The sequence below is a fragment of the Mustelus asterias genome, chromosome 3 (genome assembly GCF_964213995.1).
Source record: "Mustelus asterias chromosome 3, sMusAst1.hap1.1, whole genome shotgun sequence".
Classification (NCBI taxonomy): domain Eukaryota; kingdom Metazoa; phylum Chordata; class Chondrichthyes; order Carcharhiniformes; family Triakidae; genus Mustelus; species Mustelus asterias.
Genome location: NC_135803.1, coordinates 129137957 through 129155441, shown reverse-complemented (window position 1 = coordinate 129155441; position 17485 = coordinate 129137957). Strand labels below are relative to the sequence as shown.

The window sequence follows — 17485 nt, the reverse complement described above, 5'->3', positions numbered from 1 at the left end:
TTAACCGGCAACCACTAGACCTCCACTTGCACCACCCCCACATGCCATGCCTCTTCCCAAAACCTCAATCCCCCACTCTCCAACCCCCGGGTTAGCACTACCCCCTCCCCACCCCCAAAAGTGACGACCTTTTCCTGGAATCTTAGGACCTAGGCTGCAAGGGCTGTTTGCAGTGCCAGTCCTATCCCCTGCAGGGAGTAGAGATCTGTCAGACAATCAGGTTAGCCAACAGCTCTCAAAGGCGGACGGAAGGCCCGTCTGCAGCCAATGAAGACTCATTGGAGTGTGAAATCACTGCGGGGCACGCAGAATTGGCGGGGCTATGTTCTCCACCGACTATCCAAATGGCGAGACGGGAACACCCTACATCCCAAAAACCCTGGCTACGATTCCAGATACCTCATTAGCAGTAAAAGAAAAATCACCAATGATAACGATCCGACAGGATCGCAGCATTGTTTGACTGGTATAGATGGTGAGAAGCCATTAATCCAGCAGCGGAGCGTGTAACCTTCTGCTCAACAAAAGTGGTGAAAATTTTTGCAGCAGCCACTGAAAATGCTGGTAATCTCTGATATGGAAAATTGAGAAAAGTCTCCTGCACATGTAGGCAATCTATTATCATAATCAGATCTTGGTGGGAGAGGGCAGTGCTGAAATACGTCAATAAGTTAGCAGGATTGTCAATGCATTACTGTAAAAGAACTCCATGTCAGCCACTCAGGAGACCTAGCAGAATGTACAGAGGTTACATGGTTTAAAGAAGAGTACAAAGGTAAGAGCTTTAGAATAGTGAAAGCTTCATGCTCAGTTAATGTAAACAAGCTATTTAAATTGACTATTGAGCAGACGGCTAGAAGAAATAACTTGCACTTATGTAGAGCTTTTTTACGTCCTCAAATGTCCAAAAGCATTTCACAGCGAGTTCATTAGTAAATAAGTTGAACATCAATATTAAAAAGGGAGGCGGCAATCAGGGATCGTGGCATTTTACTGAAACAAAGGATGAAGGAAATGGAATGGATGTTGTATGAACACGAAGTTGGTTAAAAGGATGAAATAAAAGTCACAGTTAAAGGGTATTTTTCTAAACTGATGGATTCAAAACAGCTGTGTTCCTTAGTTCAGTACTGGGACCACTGTTCATCTCTATATACAAAATTAAACAATCTGAACTTGGGTATAGAGGGCACAATATCAAACCATACAGAGGACACAGATATAGCAAGCATATTTGACTGTGAAGAAAATTGTAAGTAACTTCAGGAAGGCAAAGAAAGGTTAGTAGGTTGAACAGATATCAAATAAAAATGCAGAAAAATTCCAACGGGTCGCTTTCTGAAGAATAAGAGCACTGATTGAGCACGCTTTAAAAAGTAGAGTTAGATATTCAGGTAAACATTTAAAGTCAAGTTTACAAGCTATAAAGGCTGTTAACATGCATAAGAGATCCTAAATTTTTCAAAAAAGGTTACAGAGGATAAAAGCTGAGAATTAATGTCAAACATTTGCATATCATTAGTTTGTCCACAGTGAGAGAGTTGCATCAGGTTTTGAGTGGTTTACTTTCAGTTATTCTTTGAGGCCATGGAAAGGACATATATGAGATTTACTACGATGGTATTATGGGTTGAGAGGTTTCAGTTATGAGGAGAAACCAGAAAAACTAGGGCTCTTTTCACATGAAGGTTAAAAAGTGATCAGATAGAGATGTTCAAAATGATGAGGTTTTGACAAGGTAAATCCGGAAAAACAATTTTCACTGGTTATGGAGTCAGTAATGAGAAGCCAAGAATTTAAGATCATCACCAAAATAACAAAGGGAAGCATTAAGAGATTTTTTTGTTTAATTATACAGAGGGAGTTTAAGACATGGAGTGTTTTTACCAGAAACGTTGTTTGAAATTAAATCTAGAACAGCTTTTAGATTGGAATTAGATAACTATTTTAAAAAGATAAAAAAACAAGATTTAGAAAATGCAAGAAAATGGGACTGAGTACATATGTTTTAAAGAGCGTGTGCAGATGTGATGGTTAAATGCCTCTTTACGTACTGATATGACACTTATATAAGAAATGCTTTGATATTTCTTGAAAAGGAGGACTGAGAGTTGTAGAGATGTTAATAGCTGTGCTGCTAAATTCTTCATCCCCACCTCTCTCAGGCCAGGTAGGAAAAAAAACCCAAATCCTCAAACATGCATGATTCTATGCTCAAGAAACCAGTGGTAAATATGGAACAGCTGAGGAGAACTCAGTAGATACTCATCTCGGTGGCAGTTCATTGCCATCAGATAGTCCTGGATCAGAGGCAATGGTGTCTCTGAAAGCAGTAAGCCTACTGCAACTCCAATAAAAGTCCTGATGCACTGTGCAAGGTCGAGAACCTGCACTTAATGCTATATTTTCATCAACTTATGCAACTCAGCTTTGTCGTATATGCAGTCAAGGAACTTTAGTTATATCCCCCAGCACGGAAATCAGTGAGTGGTGGTAGGGAGGGGTTAAAATGAATCAAGGCTTATCCTCGAAAGTCTGATGCCCCAGTCCGACCATCTGCAAATTTAAACTGCAGGCACCAAGGAAAGCACACTGCTGTCCCCACCATCGCCCATCCCAGCACCGTCTTCAGCGGAGATGTTGGTTAATTTGGACTGATTTAAATATTTATGTCTTTGGGCCCCAACTCAAATCATAACACCAGCATATGTCCTGGTGGCCTATGGTCAATCAGGTCAAACCAGTTAGGAAGTGAATCCAGGTGAGCAAGGGCCTCGAGAAAGAATTATTCTTTAAAAAAATGGTCCCCTCAGGGCTCTTTATGTCAGCAGCAATTCTGTCATGCTCTTGGTAGTGGGCTCCTGCCAGAACGTATCTGGCCAGGAGATGAATCCTGCCAGGGTTTGATAGAAGTCGAACCTCCAATGTGGAGGTGTAGTCAGTGGGCGGAAATCCCTCTGTCCCTCATGCAGAAGCATGCAGGTTTGGCAATCTACATGTTTCCTTCTACAGCCACCACTACTTACAAACAACACAATCCCTCCACCATCCCCATCTCCCCCACCCCACCCCCAAAACATATTAGCCCCACTGTTTTACTTCAAGTCTTGGAACATAAGACAACCTCATTCAATCACAATGATAAAATATAGTTATTTGGTTTAATTTAATGAAGGTATTTCCAGAATTGTCAAACTGGACAAAAAGGTTTTGTTGTTATTTGAATGCCTCCATCAGAAAAACACAGCTGAAGCAAACACAACAAGAAAACTGTTCACGAAGCAGAAACAGAAATGACAGTTGCGTGCTTTTCTTAATTAAGTGGGTGACTTAATTAGAGTATGAAGTAATTGTGTAATCACTACTTCATTTTGAATTGAACTGCTTAGCAAGTAAATGTGCAGAGAGCGAATAAAAATAATTCAAGTTAACCTTCAATTAATACTGCGGGGTTGTGTCGACAAGCTGCATACAAATAAATTAAGAAGAAAATAGAAAAGGAACTTAAGGCAACTGGAAGAAATTAAGAAGTTAGTTAGATAGGTTTTGTTAGCAGTACTGACAGTAGTCACATGTGGGCCCAAACACATTGTTTCCATGTGGATGAAGATAAACAAAAGACCAAGAAAGGCAAGAGTCAAAGAGGTACCTTGAACACTCAACAAGGTTCGAGTCACACACTGGTGTTCCCAATACCTTGCCTTTAGTTAAGATATCCATATAAATTACACCAACAGTCACAATATAAATCTGATACGGTTAGTGTTAGTGAGGACATGCAATTGTAAATAGATAAAATCAAGAACAGAAATGTGATTACATGTTGTAATCATACAATCACACATGATAAAAGTAACAGGGATTTGGATGCAAAAGCAGAAATACAATTCCAAGGAAAAAAAGTAGTTATGAGAGATTTGAAACCTGCTTCTTTAGTCGATATGCAGCTGATTTGTACTTCAAATTCACAATCTAAAGCTGTGTAATAGAAATATTTTCTTCATAGTAATCAAGTACGTTTTGATTAATCCTGGTGTAGATGTTTACCAAGAGGTTACACTCTTTATTGTGTCTCTGTAAAGTGAGGAGCGGAAGAAGAGCTAGTGAACATAAGAGTGGCACTGGCCAAGAATTTGTAGCATTAATATTGAAAACGTTATCTGCCTGGCACCATGCTTATAATTATTACATGAAGCCTGACTGAAAGGTACAGAGAATGAAAAATACAGGACATGAAAGAACTTTAGGTTTCTGTCAGGGAACAATCACTGGTTTTATAATGGGATGACAAATATGAGAACATTGAAGGTATGGGATCTCAGGAAAATACCTGTAGACTATGTTTCCATGGCTCTGAGTTCAGAATATAAGAAGAAAAAATACACAAACAATAAAGAATATTTCCACCATTAGCATGTAACAACATGCAAGGATTATTGCAGTTTAAAAAACAAAACTGTAATCTAGCTGAAGTACACTGAAAATGAAGCATTTTGGTTGGTTACCCAAATTAAAATGCAACTAAAGATGAACAAAAAATGGCACTTTCACGAGCTCGAAAGGATTCTGCCCACGGGTGGTGGAGCATGAGTTCCCTCAGTGAGGGAGAATTGCGACGCTCACTGTGCAATTATCGGAAGGCCTGGAGCAGAGAACAGGCACATCCTCAAGATAGAATTTACAAGAGAGGCAAACACCCCCACCCAGATTGCTGCTCGTGCTCTCCATCAGTCATTTACTGAGAAAATCTGCAGACTGCATTCCTTGTCCAGTGACAGGGTTTTAGAATGGAATTAAGCACAGCAATTTCGTAACAAAATTGAAAACGAAATCTAGCACTGCACACGCAAAGCTGGCTATGTCATTGAAAATTATTTGCGTGATATCCAAAAATAAGGAATAATCAAGATCAACTCTTACAGAAGGAGATTTGTAATGTCTTTGAAATCAAGTTTAAATCTAATTATAGTATTGAACCAAATGGGATACATAATCTTAACTATTTTTTTTAGAAGGGTCAGAAAGCAAAATATTGCAGAGGCACAAGCGAACACAAAATGCTGTAAACTGAACAAGCCAAGTCACATTTGTTTAGCCAACAACACAAGTTGCATTTGGAACCCTTTCTCAGAAGTGAAAGGTGTTACAGGTATTTAAAATTAATGAAGACATTTTCTTAAGAGAAAAAAATAATCACACGATGGGAGGGGGGGGGGGGGGGGGGGGGGTGTGGCAGTTAAGAGAGCCATTGAATGTCCCCTGACATTAAGCCATGAAGGGCAAAGAGTGAAAGCAAGTTCTCTCATGCAGACCTGTTTCTCTGCAGAAGATCTAGAAGCTTCTTCCTGGGCGAGAATCACTTCCCTCTCTGCAGTGATCTGCACACTCTCGCGCAGGGCTTCTTCCAGTTCCTCTATTCTCTGGTCTTTCTGTTGCACTGATTCCTGGGAAAAAGCAGGAAAACTATGGAATATTATTCCAATGGATAACTGCAATTAGATTATTAGTAGGCTCTCCGAACATTTTCCACGGTGCAACTCTACTCATTAAAATATCAGGATCAAATCTGAAATGATAAAAAAACGTCAACCATCTCAATCTACCAAAAAATTATTCCATAACACATTAAACACAGCACTGATTAATGGCTCTGCCCTGGAATTTTCAACTTTCTACCGCTCATCTGTAAATGTAAGGTGAGTACAAAGGTAAACCTGCAATTAAAAAAGGTTAAGAGACGGCCAATTCAGTCCAAAGTATGGAACTGTTGGTTTATAGGCTAGACATTGAGAAATGGTACACATAAGACGAAAGTTAATCAAGTCATGAAACGGTAAGGATCTGTAGGCTTCTAATTTCTGAAAATGGTTCTTTTCACAACTATAAGTGAAAACAAAACAAAAACAAATAAAAGATACATAAGCTGTTGTTGGAACTGGCCAGTCACACAGGGACGCTGTGTGCTGGTTACCCAACATACAAATTGAATTTGACAGCAGGCTAGCAATTTAATTCACTAAAATCAACAGTGAACGTGTTATCCATTGCAGTACTGAAGGGCCAATTTTAAACCCATATGTGGAACCTGACAATGCTGGTATTTTCAGAGTTTTGTAGCACATTGGTGAAACAAATAAAGGCTTTTCAACAGACTGCTTTTAACTGAGATTTTTAGTGCAGTCAAAAAGAGAATGACAAAAGCAGAGTGATATTACGCAAACTTAGCACGAGTAAGCATTGCATTTTTGAAGACAGGAGGGAATTATGATTTCAAAGTCAAACCAAATAATGTGATGGAACAATTATGTACTTTTTTAGTGTTAAATTTTATGAAGTTATTAAAATCTTATATTGTAATTTTGTATTTAATGTTCAAAGAATGTATCATGCATGTTCAAACTACCATTAATATATACATTTTAAAAGTGCTCTTCTGTCAGTAAAAAGAGTGTAGAATGAGGCTGTTTAACCATTGTGTCCATACCAACTCTTAGCTAGAGCAAACCAAAATAGATTTCCCCATGCTATTTTCTTCCCATAGCCCTGCTTTAATTTTATTAACCCAAATCCTCCATTTCATGAGGATTTTAAATTGATTATTCCTCTTCACTTAATTCCCAAACACAAAAGTTACCATTCACCCCTCTCAACATCTCCGCTGCAGTGGAAATATTTCAGATTTCACCTAATTACTGTACATTCTCTTGCAGGCATCCATCTTCATTTCTGTATCTTGTATATTCTCTACAATGGGGTGCCTGAAATGTACACTGTACTCTGGAGTATAATCATTACTTTGCAACAAATGTATTGTTCCTGGTCATCCTCACACTCCATGCCCCTGAATTTAAAACGCAAAATACCACTGGCCTTTTTAATGACAATATCTGCACCAGTGGTGGGCAACCTGAGCCTCAGGGACCACATGTGGCCCATCAGGATTATTAGTGCGACCCACAAGCAACTTTGTTGACTGTTGCCCATGTGCAGAGTTGCCAAATTCCACTGCTTTCCATCCATGTAGTGTTTTTTCCCTACAGGTATAACTGAGGTGATACGAAGTAAATCAAGGGCACATGAAGTGAAGTGTGTATGATTCCACACAATGACTGAGTTGTGTGCTCCTTGTACATCCAATCAAACATAAATATTTGTTTTATTTTTACCACTTGAAGTCAATAGCAGCTCTAACAATATATGAATGATTATTTTCTGTAACTTGTTATGAAATATTTGGTGTGTATTAAATGTATTCAATCTTATTCATTGTAGTTAGGGAACATGCCTGGTTTCAATCTTGTGGCCCATTGAGATGAAGGAGGCCCACTCATGTGGTCCACTCGCTAGCTTAGGTTGCCCATCACTGATCTACATACACCTGTATTTTTTAGGGAATTGAGTATTTGAAAGCTCGAGATCTCCACTTATCCATTCCCTTCAGCATCTTTCTAAGTGGATATTTCCATTTTTTTCCTCCCAAAATCATTCTATTTAGTACTAAATTGTATGAGCCAATCATCTACAATTTCCATTCAACTGTCCATGTTCTCAAGTTTACTGCAATGTTTTCTAAAGTTTTTTTGTTTCATGATCAGAAATGGCTTAAGCTGCTTACACCCAAAGCAAAATCATCATCTTTACCAAGAACCATGACCCATGGGATTTATCATATATTCAATCATACGCTCTATCCATCACTAATTTAAGGCATAAGCTCTTTCTTTCTTCTTCCTCAAGCGTCATTCTATCGATGTTGCTGTATTTGCTCTGAATACATCTATTCCGTTACCTTTATCTACCAGTCCCATCTTCAAAAGAACACTTACTAAATTTTTAAGTTTGCACATTCACAGCAAAATAAATGATATAAGAAAGTGATGGCAGGATATTTCAAATTGAAGAATTGTTTCAGATTCCATATGTCCTTGCACAGTCAACATAGGTGAAACATTTTGCCATTTGCTGTAGGACAGAAACATTCATGTTTTAATTAAAAGTGGTAAATTGCTCACATTAAAATCAATGAAAAATTAAGTTGCAAACATATTAAAATGGAGGCATGTTCCACATTATGGACTAAATCTATGGTAAACTCAGTTCTCAAATGCACTTGTAGCATAAGACTTTGATTGCTTAGCCTAGTAGATTTGTTTATGTGCTTATTTCTGCAAATTTTAAAGTGAATCCATGGACAAGCTGTAAAATTAAAACAAATAATAGGATTAATTATTATTTTTCCAGCAGCATGTCCTCCTTGTATTGCGAGTGTGAAGACCTGCACATTATTTATCAAAATGTCATTATGTTGAAATACTGCAATGCATTTCAATGCAAAGTTATTTTGTCATGCTCTATGTTAATAAAAGTGAAAATTATTTCCTAACACATACTTTTTACACAAAACAACACCCATTTAATTTAGTGATTGGAGTCTCTCCAGCATCAAGGACCACAAGTTACATCCACAAGCTGATTTGCAACATGTCTGACAAATCCAAGTTTTCTGCTACTTTAAAGGTGCTAAAGGTGTGCATACCTAGGTAAGACAATGGTTCTCGGAGACAGAGCATGTTTCGTTGCACACTCTGATGGTGAGACCGCATCACTGGGTACTTTGTCAGCCATAATCTCTGTCAATTTCTGTTATGAAGTTGGTGGGAAAATCAGGATTCTAATTTCAAGACATTGCACTCTTTGTCTAATGCCTTAGCAGACTGTGTGACCATATTTAATGTGTGCAAAGATTTCTCAGGTTTTCAAAGCCAGACGTGGGCCTGGATTTACTGCTCACCTCACATACTGTTGCCCAGACTAATCAATGGAAAATTCTAGCCATCTTGTGATTCTTTTTAATGTAATGTCTTCTAAAAACAATTTGTGGTGTCTGAACAGGGCAAGCAACAGCAAGGCTCTTCAATCAATCAGACTGCAAAATCCTCACTGAACTGCAGTCACAAACCATGAAGTAAACACAAGAAATATAAGTTGCATTTAAAGCATGTATGGGAATCAAGATAAAGATTGGAAAATACAGAAGGGATTAAGAAAGCAATTAAAAGAGAAACTGGAAAGTAAAAAAATTTCTACAACATTAATCTTTTGAGGGAATGATACTCCATGTTTGTTAAATTAATTTTTCAGGACCATAGAGGTTGTGCAGAAGCAATTATCTCTTGCTACATTGTTTAAAAACTTAGTTGTTCCTGAATGCACTGGCCCTAACTTTTTCAACCGCTTTAGTGTGGAACTAGTAGGAAATACAGCAAGTCTGAGGCATTAGAGTGTTGAGTCTATCACACAAGACTCCAACAATGCACACTAACTGCACGCTTGGACACCAGGAGCTGCTGTCAAATATACACTGCAATAATGATGAATGCGGATAGCTTTACCACATCAGTTTAATTAAGTAAATGAAAATCAAAGAATGATTCACTTGTTACTTGAGGTTCAAACACTCTGACATTCTAACCTCAGAGTAAAGAAGACATTTCCCCCATCGCATCACTATAAGCCAATTCACCGCAATTTGACTCCTACTGGCTTCTGAATGTATTTAAAATCTGTTGCAATGAGTAAAATGCATGTGGTATTGCCTGGAACTGTGGAGTAATATTTGTGTAGCATTGGCAATTTCACAATAGAAAATATAGTGTACCTTGAAAAAAGACCTTTAAAATTCCTCAATGATCCAGTTGTACCATAAAAACTGTGCCAATTAGCTTAACGTGCATTATTTTCTTCATTTAAGACAGCTTGCATTTTTGCTTCCATCTTCAACTACTATAATAAGATACATCTGCTAACTGTTGTCTCGATCACAAATAAGGTGGTCATGCTGTTTTAATGCTTAAAAATGGGCTTTAAAAATTCCAATTGGCACTTAATGTCTGACTGTAGCTCAATCGTTCCCTGTAAAGTCTGATTAGATTATCTCTTCCTGTGTTTAATATTTGTGGCACAGAAGCAATGGCTTGCATTTTGTGGTCGGCGGAGATGAACGGCACCAGCTGTTCAAAACACTTACACTTGCCCACAGACTCTGTGAGGTTTTGCACTGGAACATGCTGTACTCAGATAGCACTGAGCGATCTACAGCGAATATACGACCTGTGTGAACAGGGCGCAATGCTGTTGATTTCCTTTACCAATCAGATTGAAGAACTGTTATTGAGCAGCGCAGAGTCTGAACCAGGAAGTACAAGTTAGAAATGTTTAATTCATTTACAAAATGGCTAGAGAAAGCAAGACAATGAGAGGGGCAGAAAGATGGAATTAAGTGAGAGAGATAAGAAACCAAAAGAAATAGCTTTTCTTAATTTTTGAGATCTCCGACAATAACTAAAACCTGAAGGTGAGAGGCTTCACAAGTCTGAAAATGAATTTTGAGTGCCAGAGATGTTATTTGACAATAATTAAGATTTAACACACGATTAAAAAATTGCTTTCACCTGAGTAGACAACATCTAGCCTTTTCTGGCAAGTTTCATGGTTATCTTTCACGCGAGTACAGGAAGGGCTTAAGACTGTTCCATATGTTTTAATGCAGAGTCCGTTGGCGAGATACTGGAGGAGTGAAGCTTATTGAGGAATGGGTGACTGTGACAGCAACATCCTCATTTTGACATTTAACTGTGCATACGTGGTTGCCAGAAGTTGCTGCCTGCTTGATTCTTGAATAATGCTGAACAATGATAACCTCACCATTACTTCCATCCAGCCCTTTAAGTATGGAAATGGATTGCAATTATGGGACTGAAATGGATATACCAGTGGAGAAGCTAAAGATGATATAGCTTTTATTCCAATTTGCTCTAAATGTTTTGACCGTTTTCATTTAAAACAATATGCAAGTGAAAGTGTAGTTTTCATTTTAGCTATGAAAATCAGGACGCAGGTCTTGTTTATCCAGACCACATGCAATACCTAACGTGCACACATAAAGACAAGTGGTTGGGAAATCCCATCTGTCTGTGTGTATTTTCACCTGTTGCATGCTGGTATACCAAGCCACACCACGGAGTATTTTGCACTTGGAGATTCAAAGCAAGCACAAAAGAACATGATGTTTGAACAGTTCAAAGTTTTTATTTTTTTGGCTCTGCTGGCCATCTATCATATATGCAATCTGGAGTCTTGTCATCATGCTTTAGAGCCTCCAAGCCGAGAGATACTGACAAATTCAGATAGGTAAAATTTCAAAAGAAAATGCTGGAAAATCTCAGCAGGTCTGACAGCATCTGTGGAGTAAGAAGTCTCACAACACCAGGTTAAAGTCCAACAGGTTTATTTGGTAGCAAATACCATAAGCTTTCGGAGCTTGCTCATCTGTGGATGCAGGAAAAGGAAAAGCATGTGTGGAGACAGGGTAGAGCCAACGTTTTGAGTCTGGATAACTTTTCAGAGCTCCAACAAAGAGTCATCCAGACTCAAAACCTTAGCTCTATTCTCTCTCCACAGATACTGTCAGACCCGCTGCGATTTTCCAGCATTTTCTATTTTTGTTTCAGGTTCCAGCAAGGGTAGCACAGTGGTTAGCACTGCTGCCGCACAGCGCCAGGGTCCCGGGTTCGATTCCCGGCTTGGGTCGCTGTCTTGTGGAGTTTGCATATTCTCTCCGTGTCTACGTGGGTTTCCTCTGGGTGCCCTGGTTTCCACTCAGTCTGTAACACGTGCTGGAGCCAGAGTGTGGCGACTAGGGGAATTTCACAGTAACTTCATTGCAGTGTTAATGTAAGCCTACTTGTGACTAGTAAATAAACTTTAAAACTTTAAAATCTGCAGTCATTTGCATTTTCCTAGGTAAAATTTCCATTGACCTGATTTTGAGTGCGCCCTCTGTCCCGATAATGATGCATCTCATTTACTTAGGTTAAGAGAGTTGAGGCCGCATTCGTATATGCAGCAGAATGGTTACCAGTGCTATATTCTGGTAGCTATAAATAAGCACACAGCACTGATAAGTTTCCTGCTGTTTGTCTAGCTAGGATATTTTACTTGTTCGGTCAATAGTTTACATGACTATCTGAAGTCAAAAGGTAAGAATTCCAGTGGCTAGACTATCATTATCTCGGATTAATAAGGTGGGTTATAGGCTAGTTGGTCAGACATCAATAATATTCAGAACTACTTGAAGGTTAGCTCATATTCTATTGGGAAATATGTAGCCTTGGAGCCAACTCAACCCACTTCCAGAAGATGATAATTACTTATTGGTTATGCCTATTTACAGGAAGGTTATTGTAAACCACAGATCTCAGTAACATCATTTCATAGGTCTGCATGTGTCTTCTGTTGCAACTCCACTATATAAATGGCTAGTTATTTTTCTGTTAAGAATGACTAAAACAATCAGTTACTTGAAGTAGATTCTATTACTGTTGGTACATACTTAATCTGTTAAAATTACTGCAGATTACCCACATGTTGAATTTTTTCCAGATTTTTGCATTTAACACCAGACAGCTTTTTAAATTGAAACATTTTCCATTTGTAACATCTGAATTTATGAAGTCAGCACTATTTACAAAGGGATAAATATCACTTTGTAGCTACCTCTGTGGAAGTCAATATTTGTACATTAGTTTATTCTGCACTGACTTTAATGACCTGTGCAAACTTGGCTTTTATAACCTTCCTGAGTTTTCCCCTCAGCTGCGGATTTCTTCAAATTAAATTCTTTCAACAATGGTACAGTTTTTCTCCTGAACAGAGGTTTAAAACTTTGGCTGTAGTTCAAAACACATTTCAGCAGCACATATGGAATTTATCCACTACTTAATAGAACCCCCACTGGTCAAGTGAAGACAAATACATACAAGCTCATCAGAGTTAACAATCCTGAAATATTAATATTTGAGTTAGTAACTAGATAAATGCCAATTGGTTTCAAGCTGTGATTCATTTAAAATGTGGCCACAGTGAATTTATATTCCATCGCATATTATTCATTTATAGATGTTGGTTTAATCTTCCTTCATTGCTTTAGCATGTTACATTTTGGACTCGACTTACTTGCACTCCATATCATGTGACAGGACAGAAAAATATCTTTTTACAGATAAGATGCAGAGGTTGATTTCTAAATCCATATAAAGCAAAATTAGACTGAAGAAGAATATTTGCTGTGAAAGTCTAATGCATGAAGTCTCACCTCTGTCCTTAACCCTGCATTGTGGTTAAGCTAAATTTGATTTTCAGCTGTACCATCCACGGAGCTAATCTAACAGAGCTCAACTTTCAGAACTCTGGTCAAAATAACCTTAAACCATCTTATCAAATAGCCAGAAATCAAACAAGCTGCAAAACTGAGATCCTGTAGCATAACAGTCATGTAAATGCATTTTAAAATTTTCCCACATTTCTTTTTTTAATCCTCGTTTAAAAAGCAGTTTGTTTTTGTGGCAGGCATTGTATGGAAAGAAAACTAAAGCCAATGCAAGCAATGCAGAGCAAGAAATTTGAGGGTGAAACCAGCATTGCATGCCTTGTAGTCTGATCGACACGTGAAGGAAAGCTCAAGTTCTATCATGACTGTCTAGCAGTTGAACATCTGCAAGCTACCACAAGCAGACTGATTTGCAATGGGGAAAAAAAAGTTAATCATATTATACAAATGAAAGAGAGCAAATATTAGCAGTGCTTAAGTAGGTAAATCAAGGGTTGAAACTGAGAACATTACAAGTTCTGAGACATTTTAAATCCAGATGTTTAAATTAACCATTAGTCGGGTACACACTTCTATTTTCTTGGCACATAACATGCCAAAAATGTGCAAATCTATCAAGCACTGAAACAAAATCAATCTAGCATGACAGATGTTATATATATTATCATCAGATCTTGCAGTTTTCTGAGAATAACGTTGTCCACTGTGATTTCATCTCACTAATTCAGACTGATTCATGATTTGCCAGATTGTATCCAATGTGGCTAAAGTGGGGAAAGGTGCTCCGAAACACTTTCCTATATCAACATTACACTTATGACCGGCAGGAAATTCTCTTTAATATCTACAGTTTGCTTCTCCAAAAGGAAACAAAATACAAATATCAGCAAGTAACATCAGTAAGCCATTATGGGCCAAATTTTGAGTCAGGAGTCAATGTGCACAGAATTTGCAGCACAGAACTTGGTGATTCAGCCTAACTTATCTGCAGGATATTTACACAGCAGTCACAGATGAAAACCTGGTAAAACAGCAGCATCCTGGGAACTCCCATACTGGCTGACTTGCCACAATGCAACAGAATTCACCAGTCAACGGTACCAAAGTCCCAGCTTTCGGATTTTCCTCCTTCTACTTTGCTGGATAAGGCTATCGCAAGAAAATAGTTTCTAATTTGCTATTTTAACAACTTGACTGTAAACTAATACCTAATAGTTTTTAAATTCTATTTACTGATACAAAATGTTAAGTTTCTTAATATTTGCATTAAAAATCCTTAGAGTTGTTATTTTGTTCCTGAACTCATTTCCAACTGTGCACCAATATCCAATGACATTTCCGAGCTCAAACATTGTGGGTATGCCAGGGAAGATCAGCTTATTAAATGATGACTGGAGACCTGGTTGGCAGAATCGCTACCGAACTACACAAATAAATTGTTGATCTTTGTAGAGAGCAGAGACAAGAATGTCTTGACATCTAACTTTTGAAAAGTCAAATGCTTTATTTTCTTCACATTACTTTGAAAAGTTACGTATTTGACCAGCGTTTTAAGATTAAATTGTCCTGAGTGGACTTTGGATACTTCAATTTAAGGTGCAAGTTTGTGCATAAATGAAAATTTGCTCATCATTATTGCTATTTTCCTTGGGTTAGATCTCTAATCTATGTATATACACAATATTGCCTGTACGTCTTGAGGTTTTAAATGCAAATTTTGAATTCAAAGGTGTGCATTTATAGAGAAGGTGAGAAGCACTGAGGCAGGCAGACAATCTTTCACAATCAACCCACCTCCATCTGTTGAGAATTATCGGTCAAGTTGTCTTCCCGTTTGCGAGCTTCCTCCAATAATTGTGCATTCTTCTTCTTTTCCATCTGCTCTTTGTGTTTCAAGTTGGCGACTTTTTTATTCTGATCCTTTACTTGTCTGGGAATTTCAAAAGAGGAGTCACTCAAGTAATATAGGTTAGTGATAAAATGCTACCTTATTTTATTCTTAAACTTTCACCCCCCCACACACCACAACCCCACCCATCCAACACCCACATTTCAGAAATTATTTTGAATTACACCAGTTGCTTGGACTAGTTTTAGAGGCTATAGCAGCTATTTCACCACATTCATCACCATAGCACCAAGAGTACCTGATAAGACCAAGACCTAGACCAGAATGTAATTTTCATGTTCAAATAGCAGTGTATTATAATCTTTATGCTCAGTGTTGAATATTGGAATATACTTGTAGAAATTTCAATGCATTTAAGGCCATAATGTTTAACTGTTATTCTTATCATTCTAAACACTGAACACAATATTCTGAGCAAAGAAATGATAACAGATGATGAATATTCTTAATTATCGTTAATTAGATGTAATTTAGTTACCCTTTAAGAGTAGTGCACACTCTTGCACTACATTTGACAAACTTCCCCCGATACTGCAAATGGAGGAATAAATTGGTGTATTTGCTGAGAGAAAAAGCAGCATTACGATTTTCCTCCACCTAAAATTATTTTTTAATAATGTGTCGTTTAGACTGAAAAAGGATTTGGAGTCAATTAATTATTACATTTAAGCAAAGATACCACTAAGTGAATATGTACGATTATAACCATTCTCAAGGGCAATTAGGGATGGGCAATAATACTGGCTTTGTCAGCAATGTTCACATCCCAAGGACAGAAATTAAAATAATACAATAAACTCAGTGTTTGTGTTAGCACATGGCAAGTTCAGAGTTGTAGTTTCCATTTGCACACCATGTTGCCTAACCATGAACAAAAACAGCACTCAGCTCTTTAAAGCTGTAACTTCAGTAGCAACAAACTGATAATTCTATCATTTTTTGCGAATGGACCTGCATTACTTCAAGTAATCGTTCTTATTAGGACCAGATCCACGATCTTGCAATCTGTTGCTCACCACATAAAAAGGTGAAACACCGAGATTGCATAATAGTTCTCTTGCCAAACCTTCAACATATTTCAAGCAAATTTAGAGTACTGTTTTCCAATAAAAAGATTTGTGCTATTCACGCTGCAGCAACATAATGCTGTACGCAGCTATTTCAGTGCAACTGTTCATAATAAAACTGAAGAATCTACAAACATTTAAAGAAAGGTCTTACCAAAGTTACCAAATCTCTGAATCATACATTAGACTTCATATTCATTTTTTAAAAAATGCATCAGTACTACCACCCTGAACCCACAAAACATTTGACACATTATCTGGCAGGGCTAAACTACACTGAAGAAAATTCTTTAAAATCTGAATGAATCTTGTAAAGGTTATGCAGCACAATGGTTTGAATCATGAACCATTCATACAAGATTCCTTTAAGTATTTAATTACTAGCATGAATAAAAAGTGGAAACGCTCTTTTTGTAAATAGATGCAGGAATACAAAATATTGCTTAATCCACTGTGGTAAATTTTCATATCAGCAGTAAGTTGGTCAAGAAATCTCTCTCAAAGGAAAGTGTTTATTCATTAGTTTTTGGCCTATTTAAGCGATAGCATCTAAATGAGGCACAAAAATCATTCCAGTTTTAAGTAGAAAACTTCAAAAACTGGGCTTGTTTTTTCTTTTAAAATCAGTTTACTATCTTGCCATCATTGGCGTGTGGTTGACCTGAGAAAAAGTTTTCCTTTCACCATGCACTTCAAGACTGCAAAGAATTTCCTGTACGTAGAACAAAAAGCAAAGAAAGGCCTATCTACGGAATTAAGTGCCTAGGTTATGCCATAGGATGACCACTAACCGAGAATGTTTGGAGATGTAGTTAGCTAAGATTCTAAAATAAAATCACAGCTCGATTTCCGAAGTATGTCAATAAAGACTCATCAGCTTAATTGGCATGATATACCGTGGAAGAACGGCCTATCCCAAGGAGGGCTGAAGCAGTGCTGATTTCCAGTTTATTGGCACACTATCTAACCTGGCACAGAACACAGCCATCACAAACGAAGCACATATATTTATCACAGATCCAACAGGCATGACGTGTTGACAGAGATTCCTGCCATAAGTATTAACTTCTAAAATTCAGGGGAACTTGTGTTAAGAGAGTCTATAGTATGAGCGGTTAGATGACCAGACTGTCAAAGTTTAAACTACAGTGATATCCTAAAAGACAGACATGTAGAAAGATGGAACCTGTAGCCAGAGACACCTCCATCGCTCTGATGTAGAAATTAGACAAAACTCTTTGGTCCTTTTAAAAATTAATCAGATTATTTTGAGTCTTTAGAAATATGTTTTCATGCAAGGACATTTTCTAAACTTTTATATGAAATCTAACTTCTATGTGT

General features: G+C 37.7%; 1 protein-coding gene across 1 annotated transcript in view; it reads right to left on the bottom strand.

Annotated features, from left to right (window-relative positions):
* LOC144491587 (ERC protein 2) overlaps positions 1 to 17485 on the bottom strand; it is a 764742-nt gene that overhangs the window by 298754 nt on the left and 448503 nt on the right. Inside the window, exons 14-15 of the mRNA XM_078209614.1 lie at positions 14963 to 15098; positions 5313 to 5444 (exon numbers count right to left, since the gene is read on the bottom strand). Coding sequence (XP_078065740.1) covers positions 5313 to 5444; positions 14963 to 15098 — 268 coding nt within the window. The remainder of the gene's footprint in view (positions 1 to 5312; positions 5445 to 14962; positions 15099 to 17485) is intronic.